The sequence below is a fragment of the Lactuca saligna genome, chromosome 7 (genome assembly GCF_052625555.1).
Source record: "Lactuca saligna cultivar CGN05327 chromosome 7, ASM5262555v1, whole genome shotgun sequence".
In the NCBI taxonomy this organism is placed as follows: Eukaryota; Viridiplantae; Streptophyta; class Magnoliopsida; order Asterales; family Asteraceae; genus Lactuca; species Lactuca saligna.
Genome location: NC_136423.1, coordinates 3,938,445 through 3,951,998, shown reverse-complemented (window position 1 = coordinate 3,951,998; position 13,554 = coordinate 3,938,445). Strand labels below are relative to the sequence as shown.

The window sequence follows — 13,554 nt, the reverse complement described above, 5'->3', positions numbered from 1 at the left end:
CCATTATTATAGGTTGGGCCCAATGCACGGTCCAGACCCAATAATATGTATGGTATGTGGTATTTTGGAGAACTCACTAAGCTTTGTGCTTACGATTATGTGTTTAAGGTTTCAGGTACTTCCGGTTGCAAAGGGAAGTCCCTCGCATGACTGCACATTGTTCCCCATTTTCCGTATTAGCTATTTATGACTTTTACCCTTATGTTTAAATGATATAATCACTTTGGATGGTTTTGAAACAAATCGGTCCTAGTGTTTATGGTTTTATAAAAAAAATATTGGAAATTTTACTCTTAATTTTTGGGACGTTACAATATATATATATATATATATATATATATATATATATATATATATATATATATATTATGAGTGATAAACAGACAACTCAATACCACATGTAACAAACTAACAAGTTTACTAGCCTAATAGCATACTACAATCTAACAATGCCCTAACACACAAGAATACATAATACGATATGTAGTATAACAAGAAAGTCACCTAAATCAATGATCTGAAAAAGCTAACACCCAAAGTATCATGCAGTCATCTATACGAACCTCCTAATCCTAACAGAGGTCAAACCCCAGTCTACAACTTAAAACTTACATTCTGACCAAAGGTCAAACTTTGTTAAAAAGTCAATGGCCAACCATTGTTACCCGGCATCATGGCCAACTACATGGGCCACACTATGGTCACCAGACGACAAAAACAGTCGCAACTAGATCTCGCGACCCACGTTGCGACCTACCCTTCACCGTGTTATCTTTCCGACAAAACAACCAACTATTATTAAGGAATCAATCCGTTAAGACAAGAGTTCCAAATCTCGTATCAGAAAACTCCTAAACTTCTTAATGGATAAAGTTTCTAACTTTATCTGTCTTAATGGTTGAATCAACCAAAAACTCAAACCCTAAGTCCAAAAATCCATCAAAGAGTCAAAAATAAGTGCATAGTTGAACTATGAACACATGCAACCTCATTTCTTCCAATATCAAGGTCCAAAAACAATATAATATACTCAAAAGGTCTCAAAGCTCCTCAAACTCCTAGGACACATGAAATAAAGGACGACAATGACCATAAGGTCATCTATCTCCTAAATCTAGTATCATGGAAGCATAAAGATAAGAGCCTGACACTAACAAAAGATTCATCACATGATTTGATCGTCGGAGCACTAAAGACTCACTCACCAAGACCTTCCTTTAAATTTTACTTCCTTGAATCTTCACAAAGAGCACCAAGAACACACACACAACAAAAAGGTTAGTGTTAGGTGGATGAAGGTTCTCTACAATGGAAGTTGTAAAAAATGACGAAACCCTAATGAGACATGCCTTAAATAGGCCCAATTCTTGAAGCTTATAGGGTTTTGCCCATTGGGTCCACAACGCTGCAATCTAGATTCCACAACCGCACCGTGACCCACAACCATAAACCCCAAACTTAATTAAGTTTTTAAAACTAAAGATGTCCATTAACCAAGGGTGTTTCGATGTTGGTAACAAACTAAATGGAAAAAATCACAAACATTTAAATACATTACTATGTTAACTAAATAAAGATGTTTGAGAACTTGCTTTTGAAGTCAAAATAAATTGTAATCAATGTAACATGGAACAAATTAGCACACATAAAAAAACTGTAAAAATCAAAGTCATAGATTAGGCTTTAGTGATTTACCTATACATAAATAAATAAATAAACATCAACTAATACAAAACCAATCAAGAATCCTATAATTCACAAATTCAAAAACTAAAAAAGGAAGCGATGAAGGAGAAAATAAGAGAGACTCAAGAGTATATGTGGGCTTTTTCAATTTGGACAGCCTACAGACGAGAGAGTTGTATCGAGGGTCTTTATGTATTGAAGTAAAAAATAGCTAAACACTTGAGGTGTTTTTACAAAATTATTATATATTCATTACAAAACAAATGATCGTGATCATGAACCACCAGATCACATATTTTCTCTATTTTTTATATATAAATTGTTTTATTTGCAATAAGTGAATTTTACTAAAATCGAATATCGTGACGTAATTAACATTATTGAATGTAAAAGAAATTAAGCAGATGAGATTAAAGATGTAACAATTTCGACGAATTTACTTAAATATGCATTGATTTTGTTTTACCTTTAATCATATACCAAGTTAAATCATATAAACTTTGAAAGGAAAAAAAAGAGCAAGTAAAAAGACAAAACATGTTTTAGATTTCTAACATGTTAAAAGTCTTTGTTCGGAAAAAATGTTGAAAGTCTAGATTTGTTTTGCCTCACCAACTACTTACAATGAGTCGTTTACTACAAGTATTCTGAGTCAAACCAAATGTTTTTACTCAATTTAAGTTAAAAACTTATGAAAATCTTCAAATTTTGGTCTTATTTATAAAAAAGCCATTACTGGATTTTTTTAGTAGAAAAGAACAAAGAATCGGAGAATCTTTACATATCTGATAATTTAGCAGGTAAAAAACTTTCATCGTTGCAGGAGGTTTTTGAAAATAAAACGATTTTTCAATGTTTTTTTCGAAAGAAAAACCACCACACCCACACACATAATTAACATTATTGTGACGCAATTAACATTATTTGATATATAAAACAATTAAGCACATGAAAGGTAAAGATGTAACAATTTTGACACATTTACTTAAATATGAATTGATATGTGGCTTAACTTTAACAATACCAAGTGAAATCATATAACCTTGAAAGAAAAAAAAAATGTGGAAAAAACAAATCATGCTCTAAATATTTAACATGTTAAAGGTCTTCTTGAAAAAAAGTATAGATTTGTTTTGCTCACCAACTGTCATTCAAACCCTTGGTCTTATTTATAAAAAATTATTACTAAAATTTTTTAACAGGATAGAACAGAAAACCAGAGAATTTTTACATATCTAATATTTTAGAAGGTAAAAAACTTTTATCTGGTTGTAGTTTTTTCATTTTTATAAATGGTTCTTCAGTTTTTTTTTTTTTTTTTTTTTTTTTTTTTTTTTTTTTTTTTTGGGTAAAGAAATCGACTTTTCAGTGATTTTGTCAAAAAAATATATATATATATGTTTTGTTGTAGTTTATAACATTTTGAAAGCCTTGTTCGAAAAAAAAAATGTTGAAAGTGTAGATTAGTTTTGCCTCACCTACTTACATCAAGTCGTTAAGTATGAGTACTTAGAGTCATACCAACTCTTTTACTCAAATGTAAGTTCAAAACTATGGTAAATCTTAGAAAAGGCCTTAAAGCATTATTTATGATTGGATTTCAATTCAAGAATTTTAAAATTAAAAACAAATTTGTATTAGTAAAATTGATATCTATTTATTATTACATTTATATACTATGTGAAATTCAATAAAATGGAAAAAAATCCATAAATGACGCGTGAAAAAAAATATTTAAAATAATCCCAAAATGACATGTAACAAAATGAATAAAAATGTGACATGTGGAAAAATAAATGAGAATATAACATGTGTCATTTTTTTTATTATAGTAGATTATGCATAACTTAATATGCATACACATATTGAGAAATCAAATATCATCCTGTTTTTCTTCTTAATTATCCTCTTACCATATGAAATGATGACAAAAGTTTTAAAATATTATTAATTTTATCAAAATATGACACTATCATTATATATATATATATATATATATATATATATATATATATATATATATATATATATATATATATATATATATATATATAGTTTAGAGTTAAATTCTATATACCTTTTAAATTAAATTACATAAATAATTCAAATGGAATTATGGTCACTAGTCACAAACACCAAAACGAGCATATGGTATGCAACAAGGTGGAGCAAGAAGAATGTATTTTCTAATTGTTTGATTCCAAAGAACAAGCGTCCGAGTTATTGGATCACGAACAAAGTCGTACAAGCACACCAAGCCATGAGAGATAACAACTATGCTTGAAAAATCAAATTGTTTCACAAGCTAAGGAAAAGTTGGAACCGACCTATGTTTGGGGAGAGTCTTGTCATCTACAAGACAAAAATACTTCACCTCTTCTCATGGATCTTCATAATATACAAGCAGATATTGCTGTTGAGTGTAGTGGATGGGAGCAACAATAAACACAAAGCTCTCGATCAAAGACTTCCATGCTTTTGAGATGCATCTGAACTGAATCGGTGATTTTATTGGAAGCCTTTTCATGATTTCCTCTTGAATATGCAAATGTATTCCTTAGTATTCCGACATTTTGATTGTTCCTGGTAGAGATAAAATAATTGGCGAGACAGATTGTTTAGATTTTAGGGCTCCTTTTCAATCCATTATAAAACCACAATAAAACTGGGGATGGGATTTAAAACCGGAACCGTTAGAACCAAAATAGGTAAAACCGGTCTGGGTTCTTGGTCTAAAGAATGGGTTTATTAGGGTTCCGGATAATCCAAGTTTGGGTCCGTCGGGTCCGGGTACACCGGGTTTAAAAACTGGAACTGGTGTTAGGATTCGGAACCACTTTTAGGGACCGGAACCGGTTTTTATGAAAAAATTAAAACATACATATTTCATTTGTTTGAAGTCGGATCGACATGTTTTTTTTTCCAGCATGTAGTTTAGAGTTTATACATGATTTTTGACTATAAATCTGTCATTTTTAGTTTTATATTCATTGATTTATTGTCCCCAAAGGCAAGATATCAAAGCTACAAATTTTCAGTTTTTCAGCTATTTTTGTATTTTGTAAAAATATTAAAAACATATCTAATTTGTTTGAAGTTGGATCGACATGAAGTATTTTCCAACTTGTAGTTTAGAGTTTGTACATGAGTTTAGACTATAATTTTGTCATTTTTTGGTTTAATATTCAATGACTTACAGTCCCCCGATGTCGGGATGTCAAAACTGAAAGTTACAGTTTTTCAGCTCTTTTTATATTTTGTGAAAATGTTAAAACATACAATATCTAATTCGTTTGAAGTCGGATTGTCATGAGTTTTTTTTTCCAACTTGTAGTTTAGAGTTTTTAGATGAGATTAGACTATAATTTTGTCATTTTTGGTTTAATATTCAATGACTTACAGTCCCCCAAAGTCGAGATATCAAAGTTGAAAACTTTCAACTTTCAACTTTTCAACTGTTTGTTTTTATACTTTGTATTATGTGAAAATTTTAAAACATCTATATCTCATTTGTTTAAAGTCGTATTAATATGTGATTTTTTTAGAGTTTGTATATGATTTTAGGCTATAAATTTCTCAATATTGGTTTCAACTTCAATGACTTACAGTCCCCGAAGTTGGGAAATCATTATAGAAATTTTCAAAGTCTAACACACTAGGTAATTACCAAAAAATTCCGGATTTTATGGGTTTTTCCGGTTCTAAACCCACTTTATCCGGTTCCACCCTATCCACTTTGATGTTTTCGGGTTTTTCAGTTCTAGACCCACTTTACCCGATATCATATATGGAACCGAACCAGAATCGGTTCCTATATACCGGTACGGTTTCCGATCCTACAAAATCCTGTTAACCGGTTTTGGATTTTCTGTGTCCGGGTTCATCCGGTCCAGGTGTGGACTCACTTTCACCCATAATAAAAACTCTATTAGGGACCGGTATTGTTACTCCCAAAATGTTTTGAACCAAAATGAGTTTTTTTTTACAAAACATAGGGACCATTTTTGTACTTTAATTAAAAAAATACATTGTTTATTTTATATTTTTGCGTTTTTTTATTTTCGCACGGACTGAGTGTAGACGTGGAGAGAGACAAAAATGGAGGCTTTCAATTGAAATCTCTTGGACTGCAACGAAGAGTTCAAGCTCTCCAGTCGTTTCCTACCGACTGGATTAGAAAGAGAGAGAAATGGGGGATCTGTATGCGTTGGATTTCGATGGAGTTCTATGTGATAGCTGCGGAGAGAGCTCGATTTCTGCTGTTAAGGTATCTCCTTCTAATTCACACACACACGTCTTCGGTAATTTGAGCTTTTTGTGTAAACGTATATGTAAATCGGTAGAATTGAAGGATTGAATTGGTTCGACTGACTGATACAGGCAGCTAAACTGAGATGGCCTGAATTGTTTGTTACGGTGGATTCATCAATGGAGGATTGGATTGTTGATCAGATGCACATAGTATGTTTTCTCTTCGTTACGTGTTTATGATTTGTACCGATTATTTTGTAATTTTTCTGGAAATTAGGTTGTTTTAGCCTGTAACTTTAGTGTGGTTAAACAATGTTACATAGAAACCGAAAAGGGATGTATGCCTGAGAATCAAAGATTAATCGGATTGCTGTTGCACTTATTTATTAGTTATTGAGGATATGTTAGATGTTATTGTGAGGAATTTGTAACAAAGTTAGAAAGTTATTGGAAAATTTAGTGTTGGATTCTTATGATTGAATGATGTAATAAGTTCAATTGGTGAGGTTTTCAACCATACTTGACTCATTGAGGTCAATGTTTAGGCCAATTAAGTGATGTTGAATTCCATCAAACACCCATTGTGCAATTAGAACTTGCTCCTTTTTATTTTAAAGTTTGAAGTATTGACTTGATATTACCGCTAAAATATTACACCTTTCACCTACAATTGTATCTCAGATAAATTTGTGTATTTGTGGCAGGTGCGGCCTGTAGTGGAAACTGGATATGAGAACCTGTTACTTGTGAGATTGCTTCTGGAGATTAAGATCCCATCATTGCGAAAGTCATCAGTGTGTATATAAATAACAAAGTTTTACCATATTAATATTACCTAATGGTTTGATAGTGTGTTTTAAACATGATTATTTTTCATTTAATGTGCAAGGTGGCTGAAGGGCTCACAATTGATGGAATATTGGAAAACTGGTCAAAGATAAAACCAGTAATAATGGATGAATGGAGTGAAAACAGAGACCCCCTTGTAGATCTGTTTGGAAAAGTTAGGGATGAATGGATTGAGAATGACTTGGCCACCTGGATTGGAGCTAACAGGTGAATTATGAGTTTGTGCTTAAATTAAAATTCATATTTTATCAACATAATTTTGTTTGTAGATAATAAAGTTATGAAGTGTGGTGTCATTTTTATTTCCTTTATAGGTTTTATCCAGGTGTTCCTGATGCATTGAAGTTTGCCAGTTCACAAGTCTATATAGTTACCACAAAACAAGTACCCTCCTTTTTTCACGTTTTGATGGTTTTTGAAGGGCATTTTGGTCATACTAATATTACATAGTAAATTTTGTAACTTTTTCAGGGTCGTTTTGCTGAAGCGTTATTGCGGGAACTTGCTGGAGTTACGTTACCACCTGAAAGAATATATGGCCTTGGAACTGGGTGAGTGTCTTTACTAAGTGAACCTGTAAAAAATTAAATAGTTTTGATTCTTTAACCAAATTCTGTTTTTTTTTTTTTTTTTTTTTCCAACTTTTAAAATTAGTCCAAAAGTAGAAGTGCTGAAGATGCTTCAAAAGCAACCTGAACACCAAGGTCTCACCCTACAGTAAGTCACCAAATGGCAAACAACTTTGTGCTAATTTCTAATTTGGTCCCTGGAGTTTGAAAATCACCAAGAACATCCACAAACTTTGCAAAAAGTTTCGTTTAGGATTAGACTAAGTTACGCTAACCGAAACCACTTGCAAAGTTGAAGCCTCTTCTTGGTGATTCTCATATTTATGTGATCAGATTTTGGAAAAAGTTGGTTGTCCTACTCTGCACTTAACACTTTATTCATGTAATTTGAAAATTTATGATTTATATTTATCTTTTTCTTTTCTAATCTCTCCTTGTTTTTACCAGCTTCGTGGAAGATCGACTAGCAACATTAAAAAATGTCATCAAAGAACCGGAGTTAAATGGATGGAACTTGTATCTAGGTAACAACACCTCAAAACTTCCCTCTATTTTCTTTTCCTTAGAAATGGAGCAAATATAGCAACCTTCTTTAATCTCCATACCAATATTGATAAAAAAAAAATGTAACTAATAGCAATTATGGGTAAACAGTAAAGTACAATGCCTATATTAGCAAAAAAAAACAAAAGTAAAGTACGTTGATATTTCCTTCCATTTTCTCTTAATTTTTTTTCATCTACATAGATAATTCAGATTTATCTATGTTTTTATTGAATATATTAGAAAGTGGTATGTTCTATTTCTTTTTGTATGCGAGAATTAAAAATAAGTGTACAAATATTTTTACACAGGTGACTGGGGTTACAACACTCAGAAAGAGAGGGAGGAAGCTGCCACTTATTCTAGGATTCATCTGCTTCAGCTTTCTGATTTCAGCAAGAAGTTAAAATGAATGTGTTTTTCCAAAACATCTTTGTAACATCAATACAACTGGTAACATTTTTATTTTCTAATGTTTTTTTTTTTAATCTTAATAGATTTTTTCTAAATATTTTTGGAACAAACTTAAATCTTAATAAATTGAGAATTATGGCTTTTACAATTGGTTTTATCATGTAATTGGAAAAGAATCGTTGGCAGCCATTTATTCCATGTATAATAGTATCCATTATGCACCATGTTTGACCAATTAACGTTTACATTTTGATTTCAATTTTATGCAACCAAAATTTTTTTTTCTTTCAAAACTTGAATATTTCCAAATCAGTAAAAACGCGATAACCAAAATTATATGGGCGTAATGTATTTGCTGAAACTGAAAACATGATCTCACATATATAAAAAAAACAAAATAAATAAAAACAAACAAAAGGGAAAGCCAAGGCAACTAGTCCACAACGTTTGGAATAAAACCCAAACCCGATTAGTGAATTAATCATATTAAGAACCATAACAATCTTTACAATATCTAGTTCCATTTCCAGGAACAACGATTTGCATGTAACTTGTACAAAAAAACTAATTTAGATCTATATACTAAAACTAAAAACCAAACTCGAAGATAGATATCATCACATCAAACTCCATCAATTAATAGATTTATTGGTAGAATTGACCATGGTGTATGACAGATTTTGTGAAAGAAAAGTAATATGAATCAATATGTGCATTGGGTGGAAATTGTGTGATGGCTATATTACAGTTATACATACATGTGGTCCATAATTGGCAGCAATACTTTACATCAGGCCCACTGTTCCATTATACACTTGACACGCTACCATGTTATACTCGTAGTTACAAACGACCATTAACAGGTGACCAAAAAAAACCATGATTTCAAATGACGACCATTTTGCCCTTGATTACGCTTATTTTTATGCAGTTTGAGGAAGAATGAGTTGGCTGATTGGCAGCAACAACCTTATTCATTGTACCCTTAGGTTATACCATTTTAAAAGTAACATGTGGATAGTTGCCAGCTACTATTTGATCGGTTTCACACGTCGAGCACTATATCCCCTTCACAGAAAACTGTCAAAATGGAAACAAATATTGACAAAATCGGTGTAAAGATAACCAAATTAGATGCAGCAAAAGGAAAGGAAACCATTTAGAAAGACAATGACCAAAGCAAGAGAGTAGCCACATAGAAAATGAAAGCAAGATAAATTACCAAGTAAGATGTGGGAGATGGGTGTGAATGAGCAGGCGGAAAATGCGGTATTGGGGACGGAGAGAGCACAAGGGAAAGAAGGAGAAGTAAGAGGGAAGATGATAAGAGAGGGTTATAGTCGAGGCTTTGAAGAAGTGTCTCTGTGTCTGTATAAGTAACATGAAGCACATGATGGAATCTTGTGGTAGATTGTACATTGCACATCGTAAACAAGACCTTTAGCTACAGTAACTTTGTCTCAAAGACAAAGTTACATTTTAGTATATATAGTGGTAATTGAGCCCACGCTTTGTAGCGAGTTTTTATGTATTTTTGTTGCGTATTAGAGGGAACTTATTTGCAAAGTTGAAAGTTTAGAGTCAAATTAACATTTAAAAAAAAGGGTGGAAAATATAGTTTACAAAGTAGGGGAGGAAAAATCGTATTATATATACTATAGGACAAACACGAAAGTTTAGAAAATGAAGGGGCGAAAATGATGTTTTACAAAATTGAAGGTGGAGGGTGAAAGTGATGGATTACACAAAGTTAAGGATTGAAATTGTAATTCACTTATTAACTTACTAGTGTGTTATGCATTTTAGCTTGTACATCCTAATTTGAATAGTGCCTTAGTAATATATTTTTTCTAGAAAAAATTGTTAGCTTAAATCGTAATTAATTGTTTAGGTTATATTACATGGCAAATATTTTCTCATATAAGTAGTACTTAAAAGTGATGGGATTTAATAATAATTAAAAAAAAAACCAAACAAACAAATTTCTGTAACATCCCCTTCTGACACGTATCATAATATTGTCTGCTTTGGGCCACTCGGTACGAGGACTTCTCAGGGGGTCACCTATCCTGGTACTACTCCCACCCGATGCTTAACTGCAGAGTTCTTATGGGATTTGCTGCCCCAACGGCTTTAAAACATATTGTAACAAGAAAGGTATCCACACCACTTTTAAGGTAATGCTTCGTTCTCCTTCCAAGCCGATGTAGGATAAGGTGTAACCTAAGGTGGGTTACACCTGATCCCACATCGGTTTGGAAGGAGAATGAAACATTACCTTATAAGTGGTGTGGATACGTTCCTTGTCACAGCGCGTTTTAAAGCCGTGAGGGCAACAGATCTCATAAAAACCCTGCGGACAATATTATGATATGTGCCAAAAGGGAATGTAACAATTTCGGCTAACTTATCTAAAAAAATGTTATAGTACTTAGTTTTTTTTATTTTATTTTATTATTTTTTTTAAGCATGTGGTAGATTGTACATTGTGTATTGTAAACAAGACCTTTAGCTACAGTAACTCTGTCTCAAAGGCACTATATACCAATAATTGAGTTTGCACTTAGCAACGAGTTTTTACGTGTTTTTATTGTACAATAGGAGTGAAAATTGATCTACAAAGTTGACAGTTGAGAGAGTCAAAGTAACATTTTAAAAAAGAGAAGGGTGAAAAATATATTTTACAAAATAAATGAGAGAAAATCGCATTATATATAGTACAAGACAAACACGAAAGTTCAAAAAACGAAGGGGTGAAAATGATGTTTTACAAGCTCTTTGGAAAAAAAAAATGATGTTTTACAAAATTGAAGATAGAGGGATGAAAGTGACATTTTAAAAAAGTATAGGGACAAAAAATATCCTTTTATAAAATAGAAGGCTTGAAAGTGAGGAATTACATAGTTAAGGGATTGAAATTGTAATTCACGTATTAACATCCTTGTATGCATTTAGCTTGTAAATCCTATTCAGAATAGGTCGTAACATCATAAAAATCACAATAAATTTAAACTTTTTAAAACAACCCCAAATCATATAATGTTTACAAAATTATTGTTTTCAAAATATTAGAGTATCTCATAGATTAAAAGTACATAAAAACGAGGATGTATACGGTCACGCATTCGTCTTCCCGCGATTATCTGAAGTACCTGAAATCACAACTAAAAACCGTAAGTCAAAACTTAGTAAGTTTCCCCCAAAATAACAACACACAAACCGATAACATATATAACAACATGTCGGGTCCAATCAACCATCAGGTTGGAATACCTCGGGCTCAATCAACCTCGGGGTCCAGTCATCCTCGGGATGGAATACCCCAGGTTGGAATGCCAATATCAAGGTTTTAAATGGCATGAGACGTGATGTGGCGGCAATGTCAAACATCAAGCTTAACGAGCCATGATGTTTTTCAATGTGTGATGTAAGACGGTGATTTTGTATTAATTTATAGTTATATTATCATATAAATATTGATTTATTTCAAATACAACTACTTTTTAGAAGTGTTATATCAATAACTAATAACAAAAAACACAATACGTGTATGCCCGATTAGAAGACATAACAAAGAGCAAAAAAGTTATCTCAAACGAAAAAACACACCACAACGCGCAATGACACGCCATATCACGCCTTGCGACGCGTCATGCCTAACAACAACGTTATGAGACTTTTCGTAACGGCAAAGTCACGCCTTACGCCATCACACGCCTTTTAGAACACCGGCCAAAATACAATGGGTCCAGTCAACCATCGGGTAGGAATACAAATATACAATGGATCCGGTCATCCTCGGGATGGAATACCCTTGGGCCCAATCAACCATCGGGTTGAAATAGTATTGGACGAGCAGGCCGGCAAGGTGGCAATGAAAGCGGATAAGAAGGGAAGAGAAGAATGAGAAAAGGAAATCGTCATTATGGCGTTAGAATGAAAATTAGAAGTTCCGTGGCAAAAGATAAAAGAGAAATAAGTCCACTGCAACTAAATATGCAACTAAATATGCAACTAAATATTTTAAAAACTTATAGTATATACTAATGCCTAATGGCCCATGCAATACTCCGATAGTAATGTAAAAAAACTTACAGTATATACTAATGCCTAATGGCCCATGCAATACTCCGATAGTAATGTAATGATGGTTTGTTTTGTTTTTCATTAACTCTATTAGTATGTTTCATGTCTACATATGTTTTATGTAATTGGACTTATTTATAAAGGTAGGTTTTATCATACTAATAAAGTGTATGTATTTATAAACAAGCATTGAATTTATTATTATCTTTTATTGCGAATTTTGTGAGTTTTTGATTTTCAGAAGAAAAAAAATGGTTGAAATGGACTTTTTAGTTTTGATTGATTCATATTTAACGGATACCCGTGAACCGTACCGTGGTTATTCGCCTTCATACGGTTCGGTTCGGTTAAGGGTTTTTAGCAATTCGGTTCGGTTTCGGTTAATGCATACAAGGAATCCACCCCGCTATCACGGTTAACAATTTTATTAATATCCGATCCGAACCGCCCAGTGAACACCCCTATCAAGTGATTATGTCTGATGCGATCAAACTTAAATTTAAATCGTTTGGTGTCATGATTTTTTTTTTTATTCGGTCTTACACCCTTTTATTGGTCTTGGACATAAACAAGGCCGACTCAATTAGATCTATCTAGATTATCATCCCCTTATTCCGCTTAAGTAGAGGTGCACAAAAGAATCGGTTTTTTTAACCCAAAAAAATAACCTGATTTTTTTTATAGTTTTTCGAGAACCAGTTAGGTTAAAACCAAATCGCCGGTTAGGAATAGGTTTTAATAAATATTTGAACAGATTTTTGTACTATAACAATAACAGAGCAGTTTTTTTAAACTCAATTTCACTTCAAAATAATTGAAAAAACTGAACCGGATATAACAGAAAAAACCGGACCGGTTTGTGCACCTCTAGTGCACATTAGCCTGTTTCTGTTTTTCTAAACACCAGTTCGGTTTTTAACCATTTTTTTTAATGTCAGTTTCTATTAAAAACATAACCGGTTTTCTGAAAATCAATTTCAGTTAAAAACGTTTTTATCCTGTCTGAACCTTTTTTTTTTTAAGTATCTAATAAAAGGATCCAAAAAACTAGTTTATTTGTGTATTATATGCAACAAATAACAATATACTTTCATTAGTTTGCATAATATAGCATACTAATTTCATTCTTCCTATTATATTCAAATTCCTCTTAATG

The 13,554-nt window shown here is 32.4% G+C and overlaps 1 protein-coding gene across 1 annotated transcript; it reads left to right on the top strand.

Annotated features, from left to right (window-relative positions):
* Positions 1-5,761: 5,761 nt before the first annotated feature.
* On the top strand, positions 5,762-8,460 carry LOC145005841 (ribosomal RNA small subunit methyltransferase G). Its single transcript, XM_078964958.1, has 9 exons — positions 5,762-5,953; positions 6,067-6,147; positions 6,642-6,731; positions 6,827-6,993; positions 7,101-7,170; positions 7,258-7,337; positions 7,441-7,503; positions 7,803-7,879; positions 8,210-8,460. Exons 1-9 carry the CDS (start codon positions 5,876-5,878, stop codon positions 8,308-8,310), a joined length of 807 nt encoding a protein of 268 aa, XP_078821084.1. The 5' UTR covers positions 5,762-5,875; the 3' UTR covers positions 8,311-8,460.
* The last annotated feature ends 5,094 nt before the right edge of the window (positions 8,461-13,554 follow it).